This window comes from Podarcis liolepis (genome assembly GCF_965112155.1).
Source record: "Podarcis liolepis genome assembly, chromosome: 1".
Classification (NCBI taxonomy): domain Eukaryota; kingdom Metazoa; phylum Chordata; class Lepidosauria; order Squamata; family Lacertidae; genus Podarcis; species Podarcis liolepis.
In genome coordinates, this window is record NC_139554.1 from 82593967 (window position 1) to 82606548 (window position 12582).

A 12582-nucleotide genomic window follows, 5' to 3' on the forward strand; every position below is an offset into this window, starting at 1 on the left:
GCTCGTAAACCTCCTTTTTTCCCCTTAAAAAGGCGGAGGCAGCGAGGTTCTCATAAAATGTGTAAGCCGAAGCTTCCTTGCAGGCCCAGCCTCGTTGGAGTCCCTGCAAGTCTCGGGAATGTGACACGTGGGGGTGGGTGGCTCTGTATTTGCATGCCTCATGAATATGCATCGAGTGGGCGGGGCGAGCCTGGCCTTGATTCGAACGTCATGAATATGCACAGTGCGAAGATCTGCTGCGCCTATGTCGGGCCGTAGATCGCCGAGCTTGGTAAGGGAGCCTACGCAGAAGCCCCCGCCAGCGGGGAGGGCTGTGCATTTTCGTCCACATCCCGAGGTGGGGCTGGCAGGAGATCCTCCTGGGGGTCGCTGGTGGGGGGGGGGAGAGATGCGTGCGGGGGGAGGCGTGCGAAGGGAACGGACCGCGAGGATAAGGAGGCTGGCGTCGGAGGGCCCTGGGGAAAAGAGCTTAGGGGGAGGAGGGCCAAGTGCCCCCCTCGCCCCCAAATCGGTAGATCGGGGGAGCTGTGGATCCGTGTGCGGGTGGGTCGTCTTCGGCTCAGCCCCTTGCCTGGGATTGAGTCGAGGCGAGTCATGGTGGCCGGGGCAGCAATTGTTCTTTGTAGCCCCTTCGCTGCTGCAGGGATTGTGGAAGGCCTGGCCTGGAGACCCGACTGCAGGATGGTCTAAGGAGCGGGGATGGCGGATTGGTCGTAGAGGGAAGGCCAATTAGGACCATATGGTATGCCCATATGCTCCTAAAGGTAGCTTGTATGCCTTCTCTGCTGTAAGCGGGGCTGTCCTTTACACTGGCCAGGGGTAACTGCCCTCGGGCCGTCTCCCTGCTTCCTCGCTTCTGCTAACTGGCACCCCTGCTCGCCTTCTTTGTATGCTTTCTGCTTAATGCGTCCTGAAGCTGCTCTCCACCCCCTTTTGGCTGGAGTTTCCCGCAGTTCTGCCTCTCACCACTCCCTCCCTTTCTTGGCTGTGATTCCAAGAACACCCAACTTAGAAATACTTAGCTCCCTTTAAATCTTGCTGAAAACCAGTTACTGCACACAGGCTTTATGAACCTGAAGTACACCCTGTGACCTCTCCTTGTACCCATTTCTGCACCACAAGACACTGCCTCATGCTTGCTGAGCTCCCATCTTCTTTCATGATATTTCCTTGTTGCTTGTGAAAATAGTGGTCTGAACTGGGCTATGAGGACTGTCTAAACTGGCTTTTAAAATTCTGCCATTTGTGAATGTTGGTTGTTGCTTATTGTTTACAGTGAAACTTATTCTCTGTTGGGAGAAATCCACCCCTCTCTTGTACTTTAATCACGTGTCAACATTCTCCCACATGCCTTCTGTTTCCTGTATTTCTGCACAATTCTTCCCCCTAATAGAATTATGAGTTTCTTAGCCCATTAACTACTAATCTAGTGGCCCCCTTTCCAATTGCTGTGATAACCTCTTTCCTATCTGCCCTGGTTTCTATTTAGGATTCTTTCTTTGATCTTCTCTGTTTGGAAATAGGGAGCAATGCATTTTTAGAATAAATTCATAATCTGTGCATTGTAATAAGCCAGTTTTGTTTCACAAAGGGCCAAGTTTACCTAAATATATCTGTTGCTGGTGCCGTTCTTTCCTACCGCTGCTCCTTGAGGAAGATCCTCCTTTTTATTATCCTTCTGTGACTGTTTCTTATCCATTATTTTTTATTAACATGGTATGTGTGCATTCTATGGACATGCTGAGATTAATGTCCCCTTCATATGTGGACTGTGCAGACAAAGTGGCAGACAATGATTGCTTGCAAGGGTCTTACAGGCTGAAAAGGCAGGGTGGCATGGGAAACAATAGCCCAAAGATGGCAAGGGATTTGTCTGGATGCATTTAGTAGATCACTATGGCAGCTGGGATCCCTTGAATTACATTGTAGTAAGTGTGTGCTGTCTTTTTACTTATTCATTCCTTTGACTGCAAACTATCAGAATGCAAGTGCTGATGAAAAGCTGTGCAAGTAGTAGTCTGATTCAGTGCTAATTGCATAATAGGTAGTCCCGGCACAATGCAGCACCTTCAGAAGATAGAGCGGGTGGGGAAAGTTGCACCCATATTACTCTCCACCCCCCCCCCACTAGAGCACCTACCATTGCTTCTTAGATACCTTTACTTGCTTAGCTCTTTTCCCATAAGAGCTCCCTTGACACCATTGTTTCTGATGTTCTATGGCGGAAGAAAGCAGTTTAACTGATTTTTGTTGTTGTTGCCAAGTTTCACCTTCTTGTAAATGCAATTCAAAGGCTTTACCATCTTCACCTCCGCAGTCCTATTGCATCAGTGCTGGGAATCTGGTTATCCATATGAGGAAATAGTGCTACTTCAACTGAAACATGAAACATTTGTGCTTACAGTTGAAGTTGTTGAAGCTTTAAAAATGACTACAAACCAGCATTTTAAGAAAGTAGTATGATCCTGGCATGGGCTGGGAATGGGAATGCAGCCGTTTTGGGAGACTTTCTGTCTGGATTCTAAAGAACAAATAAGTAAGCAACTTGTATTTTTATTGGGTAGAGGGGCTAATGTAGAGAAGAATCTTATTGAGGTTCCAGATCTAAACCCACCTGTGGCATTAGAGACTCTTTTGTTCATGATGCACAGTTCTAGAGGAACAAAGTTATAGCCCAACTTGATTTGAATTCATAGTATGTTGGGAGAGTAGTCATTGATGCGTAGTCCAGCCATGCAGTGTTAGAAACTGAGATATGAAAGTTAGGAGCTAAATGGCACCTTAAACCTAGGTTATGGTGCAACAACGGAATGTCTAGGCACACTTTTTTATAACAAGAATACAAAGCTGAAAATGAATGAACTGCAGCTAAAATATTATGTTCATTTTTCACATGGTCTAGTCTTTCCCCTGCCCACCCCCCTAATATTCTTAAGAGGGTCTCTTCTCCAGTCTTCAGAGAGGAGCTGGAAGTGGGGAGGCAGAAAAAGGTCCTCCTTTCCTTCCACTCTGCAGTTTTAATCTGAAATCTTAGGCACAGTACTGCACCCAGAACTCAGAAACTGCTCTCCCTAATGAAATTCCCTGTCGCAAAATGCACCTAGAACAATGGGAGTTTTGAACATTGCAGCCATGGTGTGAGTTGTATAGTTTCCTCTTCTTCATATACCTTCTGCTGGAGAAGTTTTGTATAATGTCTTGGAGGTATAATTGCTTCACAAGAAGAGCCTCTGTAGATATCAAGCCATCGCCTTTAGGTATTTTCTCAGTTCTACTTTCTTGGCTCAGCTTTTGTACTTTCTTCTTTTCACCTACACCTATTGGTGCATTTTTCTCCCACGTCGTATCTGCTGTTTGTTCATCCCCTGGTTTTACCTTAACCAAATCCTTATTATAGTCTTTCTGAGTGGTTTCCTTCCTGTGGCATTCCAGTTGAAAATCTCTGGGTTCCAGCAGGAGTGGATTCTGTTGCAAGTTGTACTCACTTAGAAGTCTGTGCCTTCTTCATCCTATGTCATAGGGTTGTGGAGGTGCAACTATATACATGACAAAAACAACTATTTTGCTTTAGATATTCCTTTCTATTCTTTACACTGTGAACTTGCCTGTCTTCTCTGCCTTCTATTGCCTCACTCTTGATCTTTAAGAATTGCCTTTCTGCATATCTCTGTTTCATCACGGTAGCCCAAAGCTCAGCTGTAATATTATGTGCTTCCTTCTTCCTAAGCGGTTTCTAATTCTGATCTCTCTGTTCCTTTCTTGAAACAATTATGGATTGTCTTTAATAATGCATCACTATTAAAGTTAAAGTCTGGTTGGCATCCGTGTGTCTCAGGAGACAATGGAGGAGTGTGCCTCTGGGGGTGAGGTCAAGTTGTTGGAAGGTTGCATCGCCTACTGTGGCTGTGGAGACCCATGTGGGAAAGATACGTTTTGTTGCAGCTGGGGCAGAAAGTACCATTTGGGTATATATGCCCCTTTCTGTTAGTAGTAGTAATAATAATAATAATAAATTTATTATTTATACCCTGCCCATCTGGCTGAGTAGAAAGTCCAGGCGCTGAAACTAGATTTTGCAACTATCTGAAAAGATCATAAATTGAATGTCACTTTATCTTATGGGTCTTGCAAGTTAATTTTTTTGATCAAGTGTGAAAGAATTCTCTCCTCAGGAGTCTCTCATAACATGAGATACACTCTTGGGAAAATAGAAATTGTACTGTGATAACTTCCATTTCAAGACTGAGGCTGTAATCTTATACCTGCTTATCTGAGAGTGAGCCCCATTCAACTCTAGGAGTTGCTTCTGAGTAGACATGTATATAGGATGGGTTGTCAGTCAGTGTCTAAATATAAAACAGTTTTTTCTTAATATTCCTCCCCCCCCCCACTTTAGAAGCCAAAAGTAACCACCCTCGCTTATCTTTCTTTTTGGTTTTTGTTTACTAGCTTATTGTGTGTATGCATATGTGTTTTACCAAGGCACTTCCTCTTTGAAGGCTGCTTTACTCTTGATGATTTTCCTGCATTGACATTGTTGTTTCTTTAGTACAGGAACAAGCATATACCATCTAATCTGACACATGTTTCTTTATATGTACCCATGGCAAAATGACCATGCATTCATTTTCCCACATAAAAATAATGTTTGTGTAGATAAGAAAACAACATGTTTGGCAGTTTTAACTGCTTGATGAAATATAGTTTGTGTACTTCCTTGTATTTTGTAGAAAGGACTTGTCTGTTTCAGGAGCCTCTTTGCCTGACAGGTTGAAAACCATACATCATCTATGAAGAAAAGTAAGAGAGCTGAGGAAATAGGATTGGACTGTTTCTCTGCCTTTTTTTATTCTACCTTTATTTAGTTATACTAGTTCTGAATTTGGAGAGAGTCTCATCTTGTCTTGCGTATTTTATTGTGTGTCAGGTATTCACTGCCTTAATAGATTTTGGATGGGGTTCTGGGTACCTTAATGTGTTGCTGGTTTTCAATGTCCACTCAGGTTTCATCGGCTCTCCTTCAGCTATCTTCTCCACTAAATGAAACTCTTTCCCCCTTGCAGGGGATTCTGTATTCAGAAGCAATAGTTCACTCAGGAAGTTCTTGCTGAGTAGGATAAACAGAATGGTACCTCAGACACAGGGGTGTGCAAAGTTGCAATAAAGATTTAAGTTAAGGCAAATGAATATGAGGGGAGAGAGGTTATATGAACAAGTAGCTTAGGCAAAAATAAGGTCTGGGGCTTTGCAAATGTTGGGCTTAGGTGCTACCAGGCTAGAAGTAGGGGATGGGACTAAGGCGCTGTATCTTTGTAGAAATGAGACAGGGCCTTTTTGTGGCAGCAGCCTGTCTGTAGAGAGACTAGTCCCATTCTGACGACATTTCGACTGGCAGGGGAAACATTCTTATTCTGCATGGCTTTTAATGGTTTACAGTATATGATTGAAGCTTTTAGCTCTGTTCCTTTTACGTTTTCAGGTTTTGTTTGGCATGTTCTTTTATGTAAACTGCCTCAGGGGACCTTGTTAGGGCTGAAAAATGATGTTAAAAACATCTTTTATAAATCAAGATTAAACTAGTCAAAGGAGGGGCCTAAGCAGAAAGAGCAGAGGCGGCTGATCTGCCTTCCCTCATCTGAGGCACTGTGCCTTTAAATCACCCTCGCTTTGGAAGGAGAGGCATGATGGTCCTATTTTGGCATAATGTATAGATGGAGGCTGAGGAGGGGGCTGTTTACAATCTTGTGGCTATGCCTTAAATTCAGCTGTATGCCTGTTGTTCCAGCTCTTTCTGTCATACTGAGGGAGGGGGGAGTTACTGGTAGCCCCCTCCTCCTACCTCATTATGGGGATCAGTTCTGTTAGAACAATCTCTTGAGGCACACACTCCTTGTAACCAAGATGCTGGCTTTGCTTTTCTTTTTTAGCTAGGGTTTGGCCCTCTCCTGAAATCTAGCGGGAGGCCGTTGCCGTAGTGACAGGAGCAGGCCCCAGCTTTACCTCATTGAATTCCAGGGGCTGTGCCAAACGATTGAGAAATCTGGAGGGGGGTGGGAGGGGGAAGTACTCCAGATGTTTGCTCCCTGCTCAGTATATCCGGGTTGGGAGTGTATACAGCTGGGATTGGGTTGAGCAGAAACTCGGCTTTGCTGTGAAGGGGTGGGAGCAGAAAGGGACTTGGGAAGAGAAAAGGAGATTCTGACTGGAAAAGCAGCCAAATGTTCTGGCAAAGTGACTGGACCTGGCAAGAGAAAGGCAGGGAAGGAGTGATAGCGAGTTGGCTGGGAAGGACAGGGCGTGGCAGAAAGGTGGAGCAGGGGTGGCCCTGTGGAGAGTGGAGCAAGTCAGCTAGAAAGCCAAAGTTTTATAAGTTTGAGATTCCCATCCTTTAGCATGACTCATGGCCTGGATATTTGTGGGAGACTTGCTTCCTTCACCCTTGTTCCAGCCTGCCCTGGGAGTGGCATAACATGATACATTCTGTGTGTGTGTGTGTGTGTGTGTGTGTGTGTGTGTGAGAGAGAGAGAGAGAGAGAGAGAGAGAGAGAGAGAGAGAGAGAGAAATTCCTCTCAAAGGAACAAAGGAGGATATTGGAAAACTTGCATTCTTGGAGGAAGCATCTATGGTCTGATGTTGCATTGAAGGTCTTTGCTAGCTTTACAAGTTTTGCAGACTGCCTAAACTCCTTTTCCTGTATCCTAGGGGCTGACATTTATGCTGAGTTCAGAGTCCCAGCCCGGTGATGTGATGGACTCTAATCCTCAGTCGCTGTGCTCCCCATTTCCCTGTACTGCTGCTAATGGCCGGAGAGGACCCAAACAACTAGCAAGCAGTCCGGAGATAGGTATGCCTTGCATTGTGAGCCTTCAGCTCAGCAGAACTGAGTTGATTGTTTGAGAGAGCTAAATATGGGAGATAGCGTGCCAAGTTGCTAGGTATTTAAATTTTTCTGTTTATGTTGGGTGGTGGTGCACCAGAGAATGAAGAATGGAGTCAAATAGCAAGCAGAAGAATCACTTAATGCAGCTCTTGAGGGATTGTAGCTCTTCATTCTGAAAGTAGGGGACAACATATTTGAATGTGTGAAAAACAAAACATGGAAGCTATTGTGTCCAGGAGAAGGCTAACCTTGAACCTTTTTTCCTGACATGCTTGTTTTCTGTGTGCATGGGGGATTCCTCTTTGACCCAGGAGGCAGCCCTGCACCTATAATTGAAGTGGTGTCATCCCTAAAAGTTGCACCACATGGTTCTGCTAATCACGTAAAGGCTCTGATCCCACTGCCTGACCTGAGAACAACGGGTGGTATGCAACTAAGTTATATTCAGAGCAGAGCTATTGAAAGTAATAGAGCTAACTTAGTAAAGCTATTGCTTTCAGTGGGTCTACTCTGAATACTACCATTTGCAATTTAAATGCATTCCAAAAACATTTTCATGGCTTCTGTTGGTAATCTTTATTACCACTATTTCTGGTTTAATGGACTAGAAGATCCTCTAGCCTGACCTGTGTCCAAAGCTGCATGCAGTTTTAGTGGCTTCTCGGTTTCCTGCAAAATAGTTTGGAAATTTAGCAAGGATTATTAGTAGAGCTCATTTTATTTTTATTTTTTGTGTACTTAGGCAATGGATTATCATTTTGATCCATATACCGTATTTTTCGCTCTATAACACGCACCCGACCATAACACGCACGTAGTTTTTAGAGGAGGAAAATCCGTAGGCATGCCACCAGTAGGCATTCCCTCCATAACACGCACAGACATTTCCCCTTACTTTTTAGGAGGAAAAAAGTGAGTGTTATGGTGCAAAAAATACGGTAATTTAGTTGCCCCGTGTTCTGGTTGAGCTCTGTATAAAATGCATCTTTCCCCCACATCCTTTTTTCCTCAGGGGATGCCCGTCCAAAGCCACCCGTGAAACCCAAGCCCTGTGTGTTGCCAAAGCCAGCCATGCCAGTGAAGCCTGTTCCTGGACAGCGTCAGGCTCTCTCTGAGGTGCCCTCTGCTGAAAAGATCAACTTGTTGGCTGGGCCCAAGCCATATAGTGGTGGGGCCGGCAATGCTGTTAAGCGTCTTTCTTTTGGTCTAAAGACCTCTCCAAGAGAAGCTACCAATGGAAAGGAGGTTTTGTATCCATTTTCCACCACAGCCAAACCAGCTGGAGATGGAGAAGGAACTGGGCCTGCAAATAAACCAAGTGCTGTGGAGGGAGCATCCGGAGAGGAGTGTGGAGAGTCCTCCAGTGTTCGTAAGGGTGCTGTTCCCTTCAAAGTAATACCGGTGCCAGTAGCAGCCAAACCAGAGCGTTTTCCTGGGACCACAGTGGAAGAGATTTTGGCCAAGATGGAGAAGCCCAACAAAGAAGGGGCAAGCAGCCCTGACAGGCCTCGGCTGGTACGCTCCTTCTTCAGCCAGGATGGTAGCACAGCTGTCCACCTGGGGCCTAAGGGTTATGCTGCATTCCGGAGATGTTCCAGTGGAGAAGGGGGTGAAACAGAGTCGGAGGGTCCTGCTTGCAGAGCCTCTTGTGAAGTTGAGGACAGCATATTGTCAAGGAACAAGGAGGAAATCACAAGCTCAAATGGTCAGCATCTGCCTGAATCTGAGCTACCAGCAAGAGCAACGGAGAGAAACTTAGACTTACTCTCTAAGGACAGGTGAGGTTCAGATTCATTCCACATAATCTTAGATGATCAGCTTTGCAATACATCACAGAGTGCCCTCTGTCAAGGACTGAGATGGGATGCAGGTCAGCAACTATAGAACAGTGCTAGGAAAATGAAAGTAATACAGTAAGTGTGTCTAGAAGGTGACCTGCTGGCAGTTCTTTCTTTGTTCTTTCACATTTGGCTCTAGCAGAGGTAAATTATTCCTGTGATTTAAGAATGAAAACTGAGGGTTGGCACAACTGAAGGCTACATTCCTGGGCATTACATACATGGCAATAAATACCATTGAATTAATCACAACTTGAATTCAATGGCTAGAATTGGGCATGCTTCTCCCAACTATAGTTTCTGTGAAATCTCAGTAATCTTAAATCCTACGATGATGTCATGAGTGGTAGCAACTCTTGGGATTTATTTGTAGGTGAGCAGTTGATCAGGCACAGGTAACTGCTTTTAGAAGAACTCTGATGATGCTTGGAGCATTTCTACATTGTGGGGGTTGGATTAGATGATAATTGGGGTTCCCCATCTCCTGTTCGTTGTGTGATACCTAGTGTTAGGCAGAAAACCCTTTTGTGACAAAAGTAGCACACAATTCTGTTGAGCAGGCTTTGGGGAAACTGGATCTTCAGATGTTGTTGGACTTCCAGCTAGCTAACATGGCTAATGGTTGGATATTATAGGATTTGTAGTCCAGCAACATCTGGAGGGTCACAGGTTTTCCATCCCTGCCTTAGAAATACACTTTTTTCCATCAGTAATCAGGCTTGTTTCCTGATGGTGATGCAATCTTTCTCTCAGCAGCTCCAGTCAACCTAGCATGAGCTGTGATGGAGGCCAACCTGGATATAGCAGTCTACTGTCTCCTCCTGGCGTGAGTTATCTGCAGCACGGCAATTCCTCCGCTGGGCTCTCTCCTTCCTGGCTCTCCTCTGTCTCAGGGGTATCTGCCACCTCTCTCCTTCCGGGCTCCCTCTCTGTAGGGTGCGTGTCTCCTTTCTCTACTAATGCTTCTCTTCAAGAAGAGATTGGTAGCCCAAGCAAACAATGCACTATCTTGCACTGCTATGGGGTTTCCCAGGCCATATTTGTTGCTTTTCAGTAACTGGGTATGTCCTTGTCAAAATCCCATGGGCTGGCTTACGTAGGTGCCTGCAGTTTGAAAGATTCAGCCCCTAACCTCATGTGCAAGACATGGTGGCATCGACTCTGAGGAAGTCTTCATTTTTCTACCTTGCATGGTACAGTTTTGAAAAATCCAGAGCATAATCTTGGCATTTGGTATAGCACATAGTGCTTCCACTAACAGTCCCAATACTGCCTTATGCTTTTGGAAGAGTTAGAAAATAAATGAGAAAAATGGATCTGTGACCCTTCAGCTCTTTAGAGAGCAAACTCTGGCCTAGGCTAGCTAGCTAGCCTGAGCCTAGCCCAGGCAAAGTGTGGAAACCTAATGCAGAATACCAGGCCCTTAGCTGGAGGGAAGGGAGCAGCTGTGACTCAGTGAATACAATTTGGTGACCTACAAGGTATGTATGAAGCAGATCCCAGCAGCTGGGCCTGTGGCCAAATAATCTAGCAGTGAAAGCACTATAACCTCTTGCTGCTTGTTCAGGGATGGGTGATGGTAATGATTAACTCCTTTTGCCTCTCCCAGAGGAGGAGGAGGAGGAGGGAAGGAAGGTCATCAGCCTATTGTGTGATCTACTTAGCTTAGTTCTTCACTTTTCTGAAGGCCTAGTTGGAGAGGAGGCAAGGTCCTGGGGTGGGGCATACAGCCTTGTTACTGCAACACTTTGAACGATTTCTTCAGCCTCTCTTTTCCCCTTCCTCCATTCTTTGAATTTCCTTTCCTTCTGGCTTCCTTCGGGCAGAAATATTGTTGGGGAGGGTCTCGTGGGGTCTTGTAGTGAAACCAGAACTTCCAAGACATGAAGGACAATCTCTAAGGTCTAGAAAAAGAGGGAAGAGGTTAGGATTGGAGGAGACATCCTGCATTCTTTGGGGCTGGAGGGGGACAGATTAGGATGCTCGGGAAGGTTCCAGGGAGGGAGGAATCATATTTTTAAAACCCATTCTTCCCTTGTTTCTCTCCAGGTCTCTCTCCCCAAGACCTATCAACTCCTCACGAAGCTTTCTTCTCGAGTCACTCCTGGGTCCCCTGATGCCCCTGCTGAATCAGCCCAGTCCCCAGAGAGCCCACATTATCCAGCAGATGTCCCAAGTGCTAAAGCTCAGCTTCCCCCAGGCTCTCCTGATGCACCTACTGAACCCCTCAGATCTCCTGTTAAGGTCTCCCTTGGTCATGCCCAGGCTCCAGGTTCCCCTCTTGCCCTATCTGATCCCTGCCCCCCAGGATCCCCCAGTGGTTTCCTAGGACACTCCTTGTCTTCAGGTCTTGGAGACCTTTCTGCAAGATGTGCTGGGCCATCTGCCAGTTTGACTCATCCTGCTGCTGAGCACAGCCTGGCACCCCCCTGTGGTCTCCGAGGAGTGTCGGAGTCCCCTGGCTCCCCCAGCACTCCTTCTGAGTACCTTGCTAGTTCTGATAAACCTCCTGGCTCTCCCTCTCATGCACAAGCCTCCCCCTTACTCTCCAGGGTTAAGGATTCCCTCGACAATCAAGCACCAACATTACCATTGGAGGGTAAAGACCCCCAATTATCTCAACTGGTTCAACGGCGTGCCTCAGAAGGGGTGTTGCAACCACGGGGTAAAAAAATGGACAAGGAGGAGCTGGGAGGGTCTTTGGCTGTCTTGCCAAGAGGAGGGGACCCAGCTTTAGAGCAGGCTGCAGGGGGAGAGTCCAACTGGAGCTTGTCACAGTCCTTTGAGTGGTCGTTCCCTAACCGGGCTCTTGAGTTTGGTGGAAGGAGACTAGGGTCTCCTCCAAGGTCTCCCATTGCGGAGGCTGATGATACTGGTCTCTTGGAGGCAGAATTGGATAGAGAGAGCCTCAGCCCCAAAGGGTCTTATAAGGAAAGAGGTTCAGAGGGCCAGAGAGGAGAGGAGACTGAGGCTTATGGGAGCTTGTTCTGCCACAGCAATTCCAGGAGTTCCCCAGGGATCAGGAGAAAGGCTGAGGACCAGCTGGAGTCCCCTTCAGCCCTTGAGATATCAGCACCTGGAGGTCCCTCAACTCTGAGGGAGCCTATTAGCCCCAAGCTCAAGGGCCCTATAGCAGCAGCAGAGGTTGGTTGTCAAGAGGAGCATGATGGTTTATTACCCTTTGTCCCAACCCCTGAGGAAGGGGCTTTAAGGGCAATGGAGCCGTTGCCAAGTGTAGAGCAGGCTGCCCCTCCTGCAGAGCCTTGCATCTTATTCTCTGAAGATGTCCAGGTGCGGACAGCTGCTTCCTGCCAAGAAGATGATGGTGCTGTAGGTCTGGCACGTGAAGGCAAGTTGGGGGTTGCTGACCCCGAAAGGAGGGCTGACCCTGATCCAGGCTCACACTGGCTTGATGAACTGCTGGCATCTCCTCCGCCTAGTGCTGATGACATAAAGAAGAGAAGTACGCCCAAGTCAGAAGACCCTACAGGACCGGAGGTAAAGGAACTGTATTTAGTGTGGGGATGGGTGGTTGGCTGAAGACCACAAAACGGGTTGCAAGGAGACAGTTCTACTAGCTTCCTATTTCTAGTGCTTTTAGAACCTTGTAAGAAGGCATTAAATGGGCACAAGCATGGCTAGGTGAATGTGCATTCCTGCCCAGTTAAATAACAGAGACTGAACTTGTCTTTGGGAAGGGCGGGTCTTGGTTTTTAAGTAAGCCGCAAAAGTGGCTGAACAGGTTAGATGGCTGCAGAGCGTGCAAATGAGGAGGCTGAGCCAAAAGGTGCTGCTGCGTGGGTAATCCTCCAGTCATCCTGGGTGGAGCAGCTTCCCTCACCTCCCTGAATCCAGCCTGCCCG

At 46.6% G+C, this 12582-nt stretch overlaps 1 protein-coding gene across 11 annotated transcripts in view; it reads left to right on the forward strand.

Moving 5' to 3' along the window:
• Positions 1–59: 59 nt before the first annotated feature.
• TNKS1BP1 (tankyrase 1 binding protein 1) overlaps positions 60–12582 on the forward strand; it is a 27941-nt gene continuing 15418 nt past the window's right edge. For 2 of the 11 annotated variants that reach the window (XM_083511446.1, XM_083511447.1), the window contains exons 1-5: positions 160–271; positions 6704–6845; positions 7894–8659; positions 9476–9545; positions 10769–12217. In XM_083511446.1, the coding sequence (XP_083367572.1) occupies positions 245–271; positions 6704–6845; positions 7894–8659; positions 9476–9545; positions 10769–12217 (2454 nt within the window). In that variant the 5' untranslated portion in view covers positions 160–244. Of the gene's footprint in view, positions 338–631; positions 743–6120; positions 6256–6703; positions 6846–7893; positions 8660–9472; positions 9546–10768; positions 12218–12582 lie in introns of those variants that run through there. The other 9 variants (XM_083511442.1, XM_083511443.1, XM_083511445.1 and 6 more) reach the window with 8 other exon arrangements.